This window comes from Anolis sagrei, chromosome 1 (assembly GCF_037176765.1).
Source record: "Anolis sagrei isolate rAnoSag1 chromosome 1, rAnoSag1.mat, whole genome shotgun sequence".
NCBI classification, from domain to species: Eukaryota; Metazoa; Chordata; class Lepidosauria; order Squamata; family Dactyloidae; genus Anolis; species Anolis sagrei.
Window position 1 is genome coordinate 28327019 of NC_090021.1, and position 18378 is coordinate 28345396.

Consider the following 18378-nt stretch of genomic DNA (forward strand, 5'->3'; position numbering starts at 1 on the left):
GTAAAAGCTTAGTCTGTTCCAAGAGAATCTACAAGAAGCACAACTCTCCACTACTGCCTCCGCTGTAGCACTGTTTCTGGCCTTTTTGAATGCCTGGGTGGGGAAATGGCAGCAGTGGCCAGGGGACAGCTGGTCCCGAGTCCGTATTGGTGCTCTTCTTTCTCTACATCATCATCATCAACTGATCTGTGGATCATATCAAAATTCATAATTTTGGTCCCAAAACCTGCCCTCAACTTATACATGACTATGTATTGTAAGTTAAGGCTACTTAACTAAGTAATTTCTCCCCATTTAATTGAAGCATCATTCCCTACACTCTGGGGTAGATCTCCTTTTCCCCATACAGCTGGTGCTCAGTATAGGTTTGGAATGGGAGAGTTACCTTTCTAGCAATAGCATCCCAATCATGACTAAAGTACCAGACATGAATACAATGCTATTACATGGACTTACTGTTTCATATTCATGGCCGCTAGATAGGGTTTGTCTACACTGGCCCCAAACCCTGACCTGGACCAAAAGTCGAGCCTGTCTGTCCAGACAACATCCAAGGACTTCTGATTCATATGTTAAATGGGCTAGTGTGGACAACAAGACCACTACAAAGCAAATTGGTCTGCTGCTAGTGTCACTATCCCTTTTCTCCTGTGGTGCAGTCCCATTGCAAACATCTGAACAGCTCTGTGAAATCTGAGGGTAGTCCCAAGGAATTCTGCCCTGCTAAATGTTTCCATCAGATTTGGAGGTGGGGAGGGATCAGATCAGGAGAGGTTACTTAGTTAAGCATACTGAAGTTATTCTCAGTATACTTGGTATACTTAACAAAGGGTATGTCTACACTGTAGAAATAATGCAGTTTGGCACCACTTTAACTGATATAGCTCAGTGCTATGGAATCATGTGAGGTGTAGTTTTAAAAGACCTTTAACCTTCTCTGCTAGTTCCTCACCAAACTACAACACCCAGGATTTCATAGTAATAAGTCATGGCAGTTAAAGTGGTATCAAATTGCATTAGTTCTACTATGTAGATACATCCCAGGAAGCTGATACAGGATTCTGCCCAAAACTCATTACATTTTGCGGAAAGGATAGCATAATAACTTCATTTTTTTCAATTGTTACAAGTTCTCATCATGTTTTTTTCTTGATGAAAAAGTTTTCTTGGTGCACTTTGAAGGTTTCTTCTCCAAGAACAAAAAACATGTGAAATAGTTTTTAATAGTTTTGTTTAGTGTTACCATTGCAATCTACTTAGGAGGAGGTTGTTACAAGACATATTTTGACAAGTAAATTTCCAATTTTTGGGAAGGAGGGATATCAATATAAATTGGTTGGTGTGTGAGAGGAAAATAATAATCAAAAGCTCACTTTGTTTTTAGAAGCCATGCATGTATGTATTTGTTATTATCCCTCTTCGGTTTGCCACCTGATGCATTTATAAGTATTATGTTAAAAATGGAAAAAAATTAAAGAATCTGCCTCTTAATCAAGGGCATGTTTAATTGTTACATTATTGAAATGTGCTAGATATCACATGTTAAAATCAACCAAAATAAAAATAAACTTTTACAATAGAAATAAACTATTTTCAGTTATTTTCAATTGTTTTCGCACTATATGCATTTTTTATTTCAGATAATTTAAAAATTATATGCTACATAGTATTCCACTGCTGCATATTTGGACATGCTTGATGTAGGTAGGCATTATAACTGGTATATATTGCTATACAATCAAATCCAAATATAATATAATCATTTTTATGTTGCGTTGCACTATGTTATTAGTGAAACATTTTCTAGGGAGCTGTGCTTGATTCCTGACTTTTTTTCCCGAAGGGCCATTGTTTCCGGATCTGAATTAATAAAGAAATGTATGTGGGGGCCCTTTCTCCTTGTGAGGCCTATTCAATTCCTCAAGGCAAGAGCAACTCATTAATGAGTAACGGATGGAAAAGTTTTTTTTTGCATGCTTAAACTGCTGTTATTGTCACAAGAACTAAAAAGAATGGCTATTTTCATTTATCTAATACATTTAAGTTTGAAATATCTTCTTTAAACATTACAGGAAATAATACTGATTTTACATGTAGCTGAATACAAGTATGTATATATATATGTTCAATGTGAGTACTTTAAACTTTATAAATCTCAGTATACTTTGTTGTCAAAAAAAGGTATTATTCACTCTGAGTCACTGATAAATCATTTACTTCACAGTGCAATTTCAGTTATTTCAATTTTCTTAAATTTAGGGACAATATTTTAAGTGCTTTCAAAATATATATAAGTATGTAAATTGTTCCATTTTGTTACGTTTGCACCTCATTTGGTCTTGGATCATTAACAGTTGAAGAATCTGCTTTATCATTCAATGGTTGTACACACATCATTTTTAGTTTTTTTCCCCAAATGGAAAAAGTGTTTACACCGAAGAACATTAGGACCAGCATATGTTGAAAAATGCAGATCAAAATATGTATCCCACTGACAATGCATGCTAAGCAGTATCCACATGCAAATGAGCATTCAAATGTGCATTGAACCTCTCCCTTCAGCCAGGTTATTGAAATGTGTACATATCCACTTACTGATAATTTTTCTCCCCAACCTGAATAAAAATTGAAATTGTTAGCCTTAAACTTTGGATGCATTAAAATTTGGTGTCATCTATTTATTATAACTTTGAAAAAATTGCATATTTCTTAATTTAAAAATATTTATTAAAATAGCTACTATGAGAGAGCGAGGTGGGAAAACATAGATTCACCAATACTGGTTGGGAATGCATAGGTGATCCCAACATTCTTGTGTTTGTTCTACTGCCATGTTCTACTTAGTGGCCATAAAATCGTGGAAACTGAGTATACAAAGAGAAAGAATTCTGTAATGTATCACAGCCAATGCATCTAAGGAGGCCATGCTTATGAAATGTATGAATGCAGCAGACCTGTTTGCCTTTGCAATAGAAGATCACAAAAAAGTTCAAATAACGTTGTGATGATGATCTCATTTTCTGTGCTTTTGATCTGTCTTTTGAAATGTTTCCATGTCATCATTTTGAAAAATGTCGTAATCTGACCCACAGAAAAAAGAAGAAGAAATGGCATGATTAATCTTGTAAGTGACTGTGGACGATTTGGTTAATTGAGCAAATACACTCAAAGTGAGGCCAAATCATTTCCTTTTGAAAGAAATTTCCTTTCAATAATTTTGATTCAACTGTATATAAATCAGCATCTCAATCCTTTATTGTTATAGGCATACTCACATCCCATTGTTATTGAAGTCATCAGAAGTTCTACATGGTGACAGCGGGTTTGTACCCAATATATATTACATAATGTAGAAACCTATAAACTATAGCTTCTAGGATCAAACTATCCATGACAATATGTCCTTTCTTAGATATTCTTCAATATTCCTTTTTATATCTCTTCAATATGTATTTCAAGTTAAGCCTGGTATGCAAGTTCATTACTATTTACTAAATGTCACATATTTTATTTTTCCCCTTGGCACATTATCTGACTTACTAGTCAAAGAGTCTGCATTGCTGGATTACTAGCCAGACAATTTTAAGTCTATATAGAACAAATTCAAAAACATAAGATGGTTTTGAAAGATGGAAGATGGCTATTCTTCTTCTGATTGTTACTACTACTACTACTACTACTAACCTGCTTAGAAAGTTAATAAGCCATCATCTAACGTCAGTATTAATAAGAGGGTACAGCCATGTATTTATATCAACTTATACTACTGTTCTACAGGTGATTATACAGCACAGACAGAGTTTTAAACAGAATGCATTTATGTTTGGATGTCAAGCCTCTCTATTCAAGAATGTCAGAATATTCCCCAGATCTTACTCAATATACAGAGAAAGTCTATTTAAAGCCTTAAAGAATTAATACAAACCAGGATTGTGTATTCACATACCTGATATATATTGATTTTGTATTAAGAGAGCACATGCTTTGACATCCCCATAGTAAATAAAATAGTTACTCTCACAAATGAATTGACAATAAACCCTTCAAAGAATGATAGAACACAATATACTCAGTGGTTGTCTTTAAAAAAATTAAAAAAAATAAAATCCGCACCCTCAGTATCCTCTGTGAATAATGCAAATAATAGCAACAATGCAGTATGACAATGATAGTGGATGCTCAGATGCAATGCACTATTGCCAGGTCGATTTTCAATTACATTTCACTGATGTATTCATTTGTTTCTTAATGTGTTCATCTTGCCCATTAAGAATAATTAGCAGGCTTGCTTAGTGATTTCCTGGCTTCTGACTGTGATTTTCTCTCCTCCTGGGTTGACATCATTTTGACTTTTTAGAAAAGATATTTTTTGATATCATAGAATAACTGGCATTTAATTTAGAGCTCCAAAGAAATTTAAAGGAGAAAAATAAACACTAATTTCAAATAAGAAGGGTATTTCATTTCAACTGCTCAAGAACAGAGCACAATACTGAACGATTAGTAATCCTAAAATGTAGACTCTGAGGCAGCAATATTTGAAACACATTCACTTAGGGAGGTTTCTAGGTTCACATATTGTTTAAGAATACTGACAATAGCACTGAAAGTCACCAGAGGAATGTAGTGTATATTTTTGAAAGCTTGATAAACTATTTAAAAAAATTAATTAACAAGTAATATATTCATCTTATTTCAGAAGATATTTCCCCCTGTAAATTATGAAGTGGATAACATTGTCACATATATATGAACTCTGATATAGGTTTGGCTTTCCTCGTGGGTTAAAATGGGCAGAAATATGCCTCTGCTAGATTGATAATGACTCTTGGCACTATTTATAGCTTTTGCCAAAACATTCCAAAATGTAATCTAATAAATTATCAATCAAATCCTTGAAGAGTTACCTATGTTAATAGAGAATGTATCAGAACTGAAATTAAACTTTTGAATGGACATCCGAGAAACAATTACCAGCAACAAAAAAGGAACTAACATAGAATCCAAGTTAGTGACAAAATCCAACATGGGTTTATTCAGAAGCAAGCCCTTTTGAGATCAATCAGGCTTTTTCCTAAGTAAATTTTATCAGGATGGCAGTGCAATTAACTTCATTTGGTTATTATACTTCCCAATTTAATTTTATTAATTTCTAAACCCATAGTCTTTACTTTTCTTTCATTTTTGTTTCCTTCACAGTTTTGTTAGCAGGCAAAGCACAAACCAAGGTATGATCACTGCAGTATTACTGAACAAAAAATCATGATGCATTTACAGATGGAGTGAAAATCAATGATACAAAACTAAAAATACCCTTCTCCTCCCAATTTCTGATACAATTAAGACTGTGATTATCCCTATATTCTTCAAGTCTTTTAAATAGAGCTAAATAAAGTAAGGTCTCCTAGAATGGGCACAAGTATTTTCAAAGTTTGCCTATCAATGTTACCTTAAATGCACGTTGTAAGCACTTTCCCTTGTGTTATAAACTCACAGTGAAACCGAGAACAAGAAACTACGCTATAATGGCTCTAACACAATACCTTTGACATTTAAACTACACCCTTTACCAAGTGAAGACCCTTAACATGCAAATGCCATCATCATCAAGAACCCAAAGCAAACAGATATCTTCTGCATTTCACTCTCAATTTCTAACAGCCATTAATATTCACTATGGGACTCAGCGCTTTAAGCATTGTAGACACTTAGTTAACGGAGAGGGAATAATTTGCAGGCAAATTAAAGTGCAAATTTGTTTACCTGCATATGTACTACTTAGATTAAATAAGAATGTGTTCCAATCCAAGAATAAAATGACTGGCCCAAATGGGAAAGAGATATTTTAAAACCCTGCTGTAAAAGAAATATTGGACAACTGGTAATTAACAGAGTGCTGACACATCTTGTAGAAAGCTAGGGAAAGGTTTGCAGCAATAGCAGCAGTATATTAACATCATCCAAACATCAACCCAATGTAAAATTAGATAAATAGATGCACAAATACCACAGTAATAGCAAAAGGTTGCATTTGAAAACAAATCCACTATAAAACAGGCTGGAAGAAAAAAAAAAGAAGAAATCAGAGTGAAATTTATTCCTTGGGTTTTGTTTTGTTTTAAAGTAATTAGTATAAGACAATATATAAATAACATAGTACCAGCATTTTTAATCAGGTTGCTTAGTTCTTTCTTTCTAAACACCTTTCATTTTTTTTTGGTGCAAAACAGAATGTGAATTTATTCTAGGTAGCACTATCGATCTCTTCAAGAATGTTATATATTTAATTACTTACACTAGATATGTATGTATGTGTATACGAACACACACTCACACACATTATTATTATTATACATAACCCTTGCTGTCTTTTTAATATCAATTGTTGCTCAGCCAGTCAAAAAGGAAAGAGCCCAACAAACCGGTTTTCTATCTGAATAAGGATACTTTTGATGGCCTTTTCATTTCCATCAGTTAACAGAACTTCTTTGACATCTGCAGAAATAGCAACCTGGAAAGAGGGGGGGAGAGAGAAAGAGCACAGCAAACAATGAGCAAATATGCTTGTCTGTGTGGAAGTGAAGACAGGAGTGACAAGCCTTCAGTATCATGCTTCCTCACCTATTTCTCTGTAACAGTCTTCAATCTTTTTTCATTTTATGTCTGCATTATTTTAATCATTCAATCAAATCAGTCAATACTTTTATCATTCCATTTGCGGGAGCCTCTATCTTGCTATCATTCTGTTCCGTAATTGCATTGTGACAGCGGATGATGGTATTCTGAGAGGCTTTCATTTGCGGGCTTCTGTTTATCTAGTAGAGCCATCATACGAGGCTGTCACTCTGCCTTTCAGCCTGCTTCTGTCTGACTGCCTGATGCCCTTCATATAACTTTGCATTGCAGGCAGATGGCTTTGTAAGGGTAATTTTTTTGTGAGCTTTGACATGCTCGCACATTGGGCTGTAACCTCGACACATTGTGCGAGAACGACAGGTTTGTCAAATGCCAATCAGTGTAACAATATGCTTTTATTTGTAGAGACATAAAAACTTGTCTAATGCACTGCACTGCTACATAATATCTCCTGAATACATGACTCAGAACCCAGAGAATGGTGAATGACGCTCCTGAATGGCCAATCTAATTCAAAAGAATCTAATTACCGAGAGCTCTGGATCATGTTTGTTGGTGTAATAATGCAGGCAAAACATTAGCAGCTATATCATGGTGCTCCAACTGTGATTCGCCAGGCTATTCCTGTATCTTAGCAAATGCGGGACTATAATCTGAAAGGGGTGGGGTGGGGGGCTTCAGCGATGGCAATGAAAGACAGACCGTACGTGGCCTGGGATGTCACAACAAGAGATATTGACTACACTGAGGTAAAATGTTTCTGCTCATCGAGGCAACCATAAAATCAATATGATACGAAAGCAAGTCAATCTAGAAGGTCTCTCAAGACTCTGCAGCTTGACCGCAGCTGATTCTGTTGACAGTTCTCTGACCCAGCAGTTGGAGGCACTGGAACATTTTTTCCCTTTTGTTCCTCCCTCTGAATAGAATTGGAATTGAGAAAAGACCTACCATAAGCCCAGCCAAGCATGTCATGCCACCCCCTAGCTCACACACAGCAAGGCCCCTGAAAGAGAGAAAGGAAATGGTAGAACCCATACAAATTAGATGAAAATGGTCAGAGAGACATATATGTTACAAGAACAAATTGCCATCTGTAGCAGGCGTCGAGGTGCGAGGAAGTAGCAGAGGCATGACTGGGCTACCTCATGTCGTTTTGTGTTTTAAAAATAATTATGAAATAGAAAAGTCACAAAGCAGGCAAAGCAGTGGGGGTTCCCTCATTAGCGTTCAGTGCAACATTACCACCGCTGAGCTGAAAAAATCTGAGAAGGTTCTTTTTTCCCCCTTGTCAATGGCACTGTCTTGTAGAACTAAACTAGCTAGAGTAGCGAAAGATAATTGTTAGGAAAGGATAACACTGTTAATTCACATTCATTCCTTCAAAAACAGTTAGACAAGTAAATGAAGGAATTAATATTATTTCTCACTCTCTCTCGCAATCCTTTCCTCCCACCTTCCGGAGGCCTATAGAATGAAATATTTAAGATTTGTAACAGAAACTGTAACATTTAAAATAAGCTATATAACTTACCTTTGGGGGGAAAAGCAGTATGCAGGTGGAGAATATAGCTCATGAATTGGCACTTTAATTGTAAGTGGACTGAAAAAGATGCAGTTGGGAAAAAGTTCCTAGCAAAACTATTTTGCAAGTAAATGTATTTTAATGAAAGTCCCATTGACCTCAAAAGTTGGAACAATTATGACCAATATCCACAGCATAAAGTTCAACAACTTAACAAGTTAATGCAACATGAATTGTTTGCTCAGAAATAATAAAAGGCAATGTGCTTATTGTCTCTCATTATTCAAACAATTCTATTTATCAACTAACTATTATTCTTTGTGGATTAAAATACCTTTTCAACGTTGTTATAAGTTTCTTGGTGGATATCACCATTTAAGAACTTCCACTAGCATTGTCCATTGGATCATCCCATCCTTTGGACCAGTAGGAAAGGATAATTTTCTCCAAGACAGACACCAGAAAAACAGAAGAAACCCTTATAACAGATTTGTTAAGAAAATCTATTTATTTATTTATTTATTTATTTATTTACTGCACTTATATACCGCAATTCTCAGCCCAAGGACGACTCATTGCGGTGTTAGGGTGACTCATTGCGGCGACTCATTAAGGAAAACATTGTGGTGTTAAAGGTTTTCATGGCCGGAATCACTGGGTTGCTGTGAGTTTTCCGGGCTGTATGGCTATGTTCCAGAAGGAAAACATTAGTAAATAATCAGCCAGAATAAATTTAACAATCTTCATGGCAGAAAATGTTCAGAAAGAATAGACTAGTATACCAGGAACCTAATTCCTATGATTTTTTTGTGTTTCATATGTATGGAAGAAGCACTACTGTATTTATATATTTACTTACACAAAAATATAGACCCACCTGTACAGCAAAATTGGGGAGAATTTGGGTTTTATTAGAAATTTTGGGTTTTTGTTTTGTTTTGTTTTTTGCAGGACTCCTGGAGGACATTCTGATATGGTACTCTTTGGGGTGTATGAAATCATTGTCCATGTGCGCCAATATCCTCAAGGCACCAACATATCTTGCAATATCCTACTCTCAAATGAAGCATCAGGGTGGAAGTAATTGTCAGTCTTAAATGTCTGATCAATCTAAACGTAGAAGCCCATGTAGCTACTTGCCTAATCTCCTCCAGGGGAGATCTATTCCAAAGAGCTTATGCTACTTTTCTGACTGAATGAACTGCAACCTCTACTGAGGTCTGTTTCCAAAATACAGGACAACAGGATGCAACCACACAGCTTCCAGAAGACAGATGTCCATGGTACATTGATTGATAAGAACATATAAAGGATTCAGAGTTTCAAAAGAAAGTTGAAGCTGTGAAGCAAACCTGTGCAGCTGTGGATGACAAATCAAACCTTGCAAGAGAACATCTCCTTGTGGTAAGCCTTCAGTACATCTGGATAGACACGATGACTGCATATGGTAACCATGGTTATAGTTGCAATGTACCACAATGCACTATCAGATTACCCTTGCTTGTTGCTCTTGGATTGTCCAGAATATTAAGAGAAACAATGGGAGAGGACAAAAGCATACTTAAGGCTGTGGACCTGGGGTGTTCCATAAGCATCATTCATATTTATATCTGGGCTTGGAAGTCTTATCATAAAATATATGGGCATTTTTCATTGTAGAGAATAGATCGTTTTCAGACACCTAGTTAGCTTGATACTCTGAAATAGTCATACTCTTGACTTTGAAAATAAGACTTAGATATGAAACCTACAAAGAGTGAACCATCACACATGTTAACATTTGCACTATATGAGCCAAATTACACTGGAGGCTGGAAATAGCATTCCCATCAAAGTTGGCAAAGAGCTAGCTATCAATCAAAACACATTTTGATATCAACATTTACTGACCCGTGTAAAGATCTGAAAGACTTATATCTCCTTGCCCGTCCCTTAGGAAATGTAGGGTAAGGAATATAATTTGCATCTTTCTAGATCATATTATATTTTATCCCACTCCAATAGTGTTGTACAAACAGGCAACCTGACATCAACACTCCCTTTAAGTGTATCTTATGATCTAAAATTTAAGGAGCAAATGGTATTCCCCATAGTAACCTATGGATGTGAGAGCTGGACCATAAGGAAGGCTGAGCAAAGGAAGATAGATGCTTTTGAACTGTGGTGTTGGAGGAAAATTCTGAGAGTGCCTTGGACTACGAGAAGATCCAACCAGGCCATACTTCAGGAAATAAAGCCCGGCTGCTCATTGGAGGGAAGGCTATTAGAAGAAAAGATGAAGCACTTTGGCCACATAATGAGAAGACAGGAAAGCTTAGAAAAGACAACAATGCTTGGGAAAATAGAAAGAAAAAGGAAGAGGGGCCGACCAAGAGCAAGATGGATGGATAGTATCCTTGAAGTGACTGGCTTGATTCTGAAGGAGTTGGGGGTGGTGATGGCCGACAGGGAGCTCTGGCTGGTCCATGAGGTTACAAAGAGTTGGAAGCGGCTGAACGAATAAACAACAACAAGAATTTAAGGATATTTTTGATGCAAGAATAAACTGGCAGGTTTATAATCCTTCCTGCTATTCATCTAGGCATATGTATTCATTACGTCTGTTGATGAAGCCAAGCATCTATAACAGGCACCTATATAGGAATTTATACGTCTCTAGCAGTGATTTACATACACTATTCTGTTGAAGACACATATACCTCTCAGGCATTTCAATACATTTCACATACATTGCAGTGCATAGAAGAATTAAGTTTGTTAGAGTGATACTCTTACATTGCTTTTAATACAATACTCGTTGTCCATCCAGGAGTAGAACAGTGGTTTCTGTCCTTGGCTTTCTCACCAACCCTGATCTGTTGGACATTTTCCTCTTTTTATAGTATTTGTAACTAGGTCTTTGACATTTCCTGGCAAATGCAAGTATGGGAACATAGATCTGGCTTCCTGCCAGGATATATACGAATCTTACTTATCTACTAATCAAAGGTGAAATTCACTAGACTCTCTTGATTTGGCTATGAGTCATCAAACAGGCCTAAGATCTAGTCTTTTCTGCCAGGTTGCTTTGGATGAGGGAGGGTGTCCTATTATGATTTTTCAGTTATAACGGAGATTGATAGAAGGATGAAAGAATGGTGAGAATAATGAGATTCAAATCCAACAATACATACCAGTCAAGATCAAATCCTTCCTTTGATTGGGCTAGGAGGGCACGGGGATTCCCATGAGTTCCCAAGAAGAAATACTAATATGTTCACCCTCTCTTCTTCAGCATACTTTCCCCCATATTATCTTCAATTTTTCAAAGAGAGATAGTGGCTTTGAGTAGTCGAGTTAAATCCCTCCACAACCATGGAAACTCTCTGGGTGACCTTATACAAGTCAAACTCTTTCGTTCTCAGAGAAAGTTAAAGGCAAACCTCCTGATAGGTTGGCCTTAAGGTCACCACAAGTCATAAACAACCTAAAGGCATACCACAACAACATGTGTAATAGAACAATTCCAATGTAATCCAATCAATGCCTAGAGAAAATGTGGAATTCAGGGATACTTTAAAAACTAAATATATAAAAGTTCAATGAGCAAAATATACAAAAGCAGAACTGGGCAAGTGTTAGTTCGGAAGAAAAGCACAGAAAAATGTTTTTGGAAGAGATGTAGTGTGTGCTAGTCTTGCCTATTGGGGTGGGGGTGGGATGATGAGACTGATTTCATAACAATCTCATATGACACAATTGAGCAAAACAAAAAAAATATAAAAAATCAGGGATCAGAATGTGGACCAAACAGCGTGGTAGTATAACTCTTATGTTGGATTTCATATGTGAAAAAGCAAAAATGAGACCTAATACCTTTGAAGCACAAATATAGTGACAGTATGAAAGGATCCATTGCCATTCTTTTTGAGAAAAAGAACCAGTGTGATAAACATGAGAGTGAGAGAATGTGTGTGAAAGAGATAAAGAAAGAGAGAGATTCAAAAATGAAAATTCAGAAATATAGTTGCCTAGTCCTGTAATAGAAAAAAATCCATTATGCCCAAATATGGATTGTTGGTTAGTCAACAGAAACATGTATATTTCTGGTTACTTTGCTGTGTGCCTCCAAATTGTTTCTTACTTATTATGACCCTAAGAAGAATCTATCACAGGGTGCCCTAGTAGCAATAGTTTTTCAGACTGGCTTTGTCTTTCCTGGAGGGTAAGAGGATATCACCTGCCCAATGGATTTCCATGACTGAGGGCCCTTCCATATTGCCCTTTATTCCAGGATCTCATCCCAGATAATCTGCTTTAAACTGGAATATATAAGTCCCCACTGGCAGATAACCTGGGATAAACAGATAATTTGGGATCAGATCCTGAGATATAGGGGCAGTGTGGAAAGACCCTGAGTGGAAATTCAAACCAGGGTCTCCAGACACATAGTCCAGTGTTCCACTACACCACCCTGTGTCTCAAGTCTTCTGTTTAGTAAGTAAAAACAAAGCAACAAATCAATTACTTCTCCAATATACTGGGTTTAAAAAAAAAACCAAAACAAGAGCAGGCTTTTGAACCTTGCTGTTGATCTTGTTCATTGAGCCTGCTGAAATTTCCCATTCTCCTTCACATAGTTTGTTTACTTTGCCCATCTAAGGCGTAAACTTTATCCTTTACATGCTACTGAAACAAAGTCATGACAATATTTTTTAAAAAAGATCATAACTCCAAATTTACTACCTATATTATCCTTCTTTCATGGAATATGTTTACATCTTAAAAATAAAAAAAAAAGAGTAGTAACACAAAAACGCTTAAAGTGCATATTTTCATGTAAATACTACTTATTCTTCAGGCAGCACAAGTACAAGTAAACATTATGGCAGTATGTATTTCCAAATGAGGCTATTTCTTTAAAGCATATTATTGAAAACCTTCATGTAAATAAGTATATACTTACAGATAATAGGGCTTGTTAAAATATGCCCTATTAGCATAACCAGTTCTTTGGAAGCATTGTAGTCTTTTCAATAAATATGTAATTTGGCGATCTTTATAAAATGAGAATTAAATATGAAAGTCCTCACCAACCAAAACTGGGCAGGTCACATACTTGAGCATATAGCAGCAATTAATACCTGCTAAAGCCAACAGAAACCATGGCTTTTCATGAAACTTGATCTACCCTTTTGAGAGGTTAACTCATTGGTTGTAGCTGAGCATGACACTTTTCCTCACAGTCCCACATCTGTAAAATGCAAGTAGTAATAATTGCATAACAGCAGAGGCAGCCCATCATCTGATCAGAGGAAATACCTTGCCTTGAAACACTGGAGTAAGGTGCACTTCTTGGTTGGACCACAGGCCATTGGGGCATTGTCGTTCAAAGCTCTATGTTGAAAGGAGATTCCCTACTTTCTCATACAAAGAGACAACTTCCTAAGTGCACAGATGAAAAATCTGTATGTACTAAATATTGAATTTCTCATTAAACAAAGGGTTTTTTTTCTCTTTACAATTCTCTTTCTGCATATATTAATCCACAAGTTTTCCATTGTCTTCAAATATGTCATTTCAGATAGTGGAGTGTGAAAGAAGATATTTCTAGCATTGGTTAAAGGTATGTCAAAATGTTGTATACTTGTAACTGAAGTTTTGAACTCCATAGTAAACACAGACTTGCTCTTTGGTTGATATGCATTATTGTGAGGGGTTCTTTATATAATACAGGGTTAGTCAAAATGCATAGGCCAATAAGCCATTCAATTTAAGTTTTGTGCAAGTTTGGAAGTTTGTCTATTCCTTTTCCGCTAGGGTTTGTCTTTCCTACCAGAAAATTAATATATAAAGATTCACTAGCCATACAGAAAGCAGGCAACTGACTCCATGGGGTGATCTTTCTAAATACATTCTTTGCTGTTTTTCATGAGTCCACTTGGGGAAGCAAACTTTTGAGGAAGTAGATAGCAGAAGTCACACAGAAAGGTGCACAACCTAGTAGCAGAACCCTTGTTTTGCCTGCAGAATGTCTGAGTTTCTCTGATATTGCTGATCGGGGGGGAAAAGGATCAGACAGCATATGATGGGAAAGGCTTTTGGCTGAGATCTCAGAACGCTGATGCCTGGTGTGATATGTAATACTAGACTAGATGGATAGATAATAAGACCTGGTTTAATGCAGACTCATGTGTTCTTAGGGAGACACTGAAGAATTTTTCTTCCAAAAACAATGACACTGCAAACATTCATTTCAACAGCATAGTGCTGAATGAATATGGATGGAGTAGTCCACATAGCTACCTTGCTACTAAGATTGGAATATCATCTGAGAAAAGGCAAAAGATATACTAACTTCAATAGCTGAATGACTCTATATGTTCAATATATAGAGTTTGCTTTGTAAACAGGGTTTTTTTGTGAGTGACTTGAGAAACTGCAAGTCGCTTCTGGTGTGAGAGAATTGGCTGTCTGCGAGGACGCCTGGATGTTTGATTTTTACCATCCTTGTGGGAGGCTTCTCTCATATCCCCACATGGGCAGCTGGAGATGACAAAGGGAGCTCAGCCTGCTCCCCCCAGATTTGAACCGCTGACCTATTGGTCAGCATTCCTGCCGGCCCAAGGGTTTGACCCATTGCGCTACCGGGGGTTGCTATAAGCAGGTAACACAATTAAATGTTAGCACAATGGGGTTAAATCCGCAGTGTTGTAGAAATGGAAGAGGATGTTAACATCAGCCCGGAGGACCAAGCATGTTGTCTCTGCACAAAGGTGAGTTGAAATATTGGGCTAATAATCCACTCACACTTCTGTCAGGTATAATAGTCACCACACATGATGTCTTGAGGGAAAATAAAATCTGGGGATACAGGCTGAACATTAAGATAAATATAAAGGCTGGGTATATATTACAGAAGAAGTATGGCTACTATGGAACTATATGAGTGTGGTTTGCTTTATTGTAAAACATCCAGTACATCTGAGGAAGAGGAGGCATTGTTAACAGAGAGAGTGACCATCCAGTTTTTCATGGAGCAAGCCATGGTCTTATTAGCATAAAACACTTTCTAAGTTTCTAGAAGTTATGGAATTAATGTAATGAAGACGATGATGATGACGACGGTGACAATGATGGCTGGCAAGGTAATTCCCACAATTGCAAGAGATCTTGTACACAAAAATTATTCAGAGTCCAATCATGGAGCACCTTGGTCCCATGTGAGGTATCTGTTCCTTGACTGCCAGGACTGGTAACAAAGATAGCAACTGGGTTGGCACAGCTGTCTCTATACAATATCTCTAAACTGCATTGTCTGCCAAGAGAATGCATGGTCTTGGCAATCTGCTTTGTTGTTTTAACGCATCACTACTCTGGTACATTCAGGAACAGGAGCATTGGTAGTGGTGATAGATTAGAGTCTCAAAAAATTGGATTGATTCCCCCCACCCCCAATAGTCCCTTAGCAACAGATTTCCTGGGAATCCATCAAGTGAAAATTTCTACAGCCCACCAAAGCCAATAAACTTGGTCTATTGTGTGTTTTGTGCTGTACCAGCATGACTAGATGTGAAGTCTGGTAACTGTTGGTACATAACTATGTAAAATACACAGAACATAATGGCATAACACATTCAGGCAATGCCAGAAAGACTCTCCATTAAAAATTATCCCCCACCTTCCCAGAGAACTCTGCTGACTTTCAAAATAGAAGTCAGAGCAAAGGATGCCTTTTTCCCCTCCTTCCCCGACCTTCACAATCAGTGCTGATCGATTGGTGCCTCACTTTTGTTTCCCAAAAATCAAAGTGAAATAAAGCGCCTTGAGTGGAAATCAAAAGTCTTTGACATATAGCAGAAAGCTTGCTGTGCAATATTAGTACCCAAAGGCAGCTCCAAATTCTTTGTTAAGAGCAACATGCTTTCACCTTGAACTTTTAAAAAACTCAATCTGATGACTTAAATCATAGCAATCTTTACTATGCAAATATAACTAATGGATTAGAAAGGGTCTTTTATGAGTTGTTTTTGTACCTGAACTTTTCATGTTGCTTGAGGCAGTAGTATGCTAGGACTTCTTCTGAAGGCCAGATACCTATGAAACACAAACAAAAATACAGAGGAACATTCACTTTAAAAGAAGAATCTCTCTTTATATTTGACTATGTATTTTTAGATTTACCCAAAGTAATCTTTTTCTGTGTTCTTAAACTTAAGACAAAAAGTAACAAGCAAAATTGTGCATGATACAATACTAGAGGTCAATAACACCCATGGGATGAATATATTTATTATTTTATTTATCTCATTTATACCCTGCCTTCTTCCCCGAGGGAACTCAAGGAAGCTAACACACACTTTGACCAATTTAAAGCAAAACAAATACAAACATTAAAACACAACAGTATTGTGTGTGTTAGATTAAAATACAGTTCAAATACAATAAAAACAATTAAAATGCATTTTAAAACACCCAAACCGCCCCCCCCAAATCCCACCCACAACCTCTTCAGCAACGTGCCCTATGTTTCCTCATGATATATTTTCCCAGTATGTGGATTCCCTTTAGTCTGTGTTTTTCCTCAATTCTACTTGAAATAACATAATTATAAAATTAACAAGACTAATTTGAGTCTTTCTCTCATTCCAAACTTGCATATGTGCACTGATATGTAACAGGTGGATAGCAATTCTGATATTCTTTGCACTTATAAACATTAAGTAAAGATATCTTGATACCACGTAAGATACAACACTTAGACCATACAACATACAAGTCACATCAAGACTTTTCCAATATGAATAATTACCCAGACTTACAAAAAACTATAGATAAAAATCTTGATCATGTGGCACATAAATGTACAATTTTTGGATAAAACAATACCTAATAGAAGAATGAGATGTCAGTGGCTATGACATATTGCCTAATTCCACTTTTCTACAGGTCTCCATACTCCTTTACCATTTTTTTCCCTCCAGATTATCTATCTACTATTTCCTCCCTGAAACATTTGCCAGAATTTTGTCTTATGGTGAATGAAGTATATGTTGACACATACAGTCTGTTATCACGGCTCACTATTTTTTTCTGGATTGTTGTAGGTTTTTTTCGGGCTATATGGCCATGTTCTAGAGGCATTCTCTCCTGACGTTTCGCCTGCATCTATGGCAAGCATCCTCAGAGGTTGTGAGGTATTTTTTTTCTTTTAGCACAAGCAGGTAAACAAACCAAAAATGATTTATAATCCAGGATCATGGCCTATTCCCCCACCCCCCAAAACAAGCCAGGATTCAAATGATAAGGGAAAAAACATGGTTTATGATCCTTGCCTTGGGAAAAGGGTATCTAGTCATGATTCTGGATTGTGATGATACAGCAAAAGGGAGCCAAGCATGAGCAATACTTTAGTTTTTGCAAAGTTCTTCAGAATCCTGTCTTACCGTTATGTACAAACATCCTTTGGGAATGTCATATTTGTAGAATAGTGACTAAGATTTGAAATGAACCATTCTATTTGGTTATGAAGTTCACTGGTTTTTCCTAGTCAGATTATTCTCTTTTCTGCTAATCTACCTCACATTTTAAGTGAATGAGGCTAAATTTACACCCTGTCCTACAGGGAGAGGTAAAAATCTAACAAAACATAAAACAACAGTAATATCTTTTGCGGTCATTCTACTGAATAGAACTGCACTGCTTAAGCATGTGAACTGTGAGCAAGCTGGTACATTTCAATTCTCCTCTTAGCCAAGGACTTGCTCAACAGATGATCTCAAGGAAAGACTACTTTCAGTTTGCTTCAATAACAAGATGTTTGAGAAGGAGGAGGAGGTGGAGGGGGAAGAGAAGAAGGATGGCATGCGTTATAGCACTAATATCAACCTTATGTCCCATCACATACACACACAAAATGCCCAACTTTTCCTAACCAAGAAGCTTGTATGATTGCAAGTGTTACATTATCATATTGCCCATGTACAGTACATTTTAATTACATGAAACAATTGAAATTGTATTGTTGTAATGAACTCACAAATGAATAACTGCACTAGTAGTTAACTTTTAATAATACTGTTGATGGTGACTAAAGAGCATTTCATTTAGGCAGGCCTTCGGCTCTTAATTCATGAGGCAGAAGGGACTTTTAATGGAGTGTCCTGTGTATCTTTTTTGTTGTTTTTAAATGTCTTTAAAACTGTTTGAACTTTGTTTTTAAAAATAGAATTGTTTTA

The 18378-nt window shown here is 36.6% G+C and overlaps 1 protein-coding gene across 3 annotated transcripts in view; it reads right to left on the bottom strand.

The window, feature by feature from the left end:
• The window catches only part of CAMKMT (calmodulin-lysine N-methyltransferase), a 281839-nt gene that overhangs the window by 38738 nt on the left and 224723 nt on the right, over positions 1-18378 (bottom strand). For 2 of the 3 annotated variants that reach the window (XM_060754396.2, XM_060754395.2), the window contains 3 exons: positions 16177-16237; positions 7588-7642; positions 6448-6511 (listed from right to left, as the gene is read on the bottom strand). In XM_060754396.2, the coding sequence (XP_060610379.2) occupies positions 6448-6511; positions 7588-7642; positions 16177-16237 (180 nt within the window). The remainder of the gene's footprint in view (positions 1-6447; positions 6512-7587; positions 7643-16176; positions 16238-18378) is intronic. The other variant, XM_060754397.2, reaches the window with a different exon arrangement.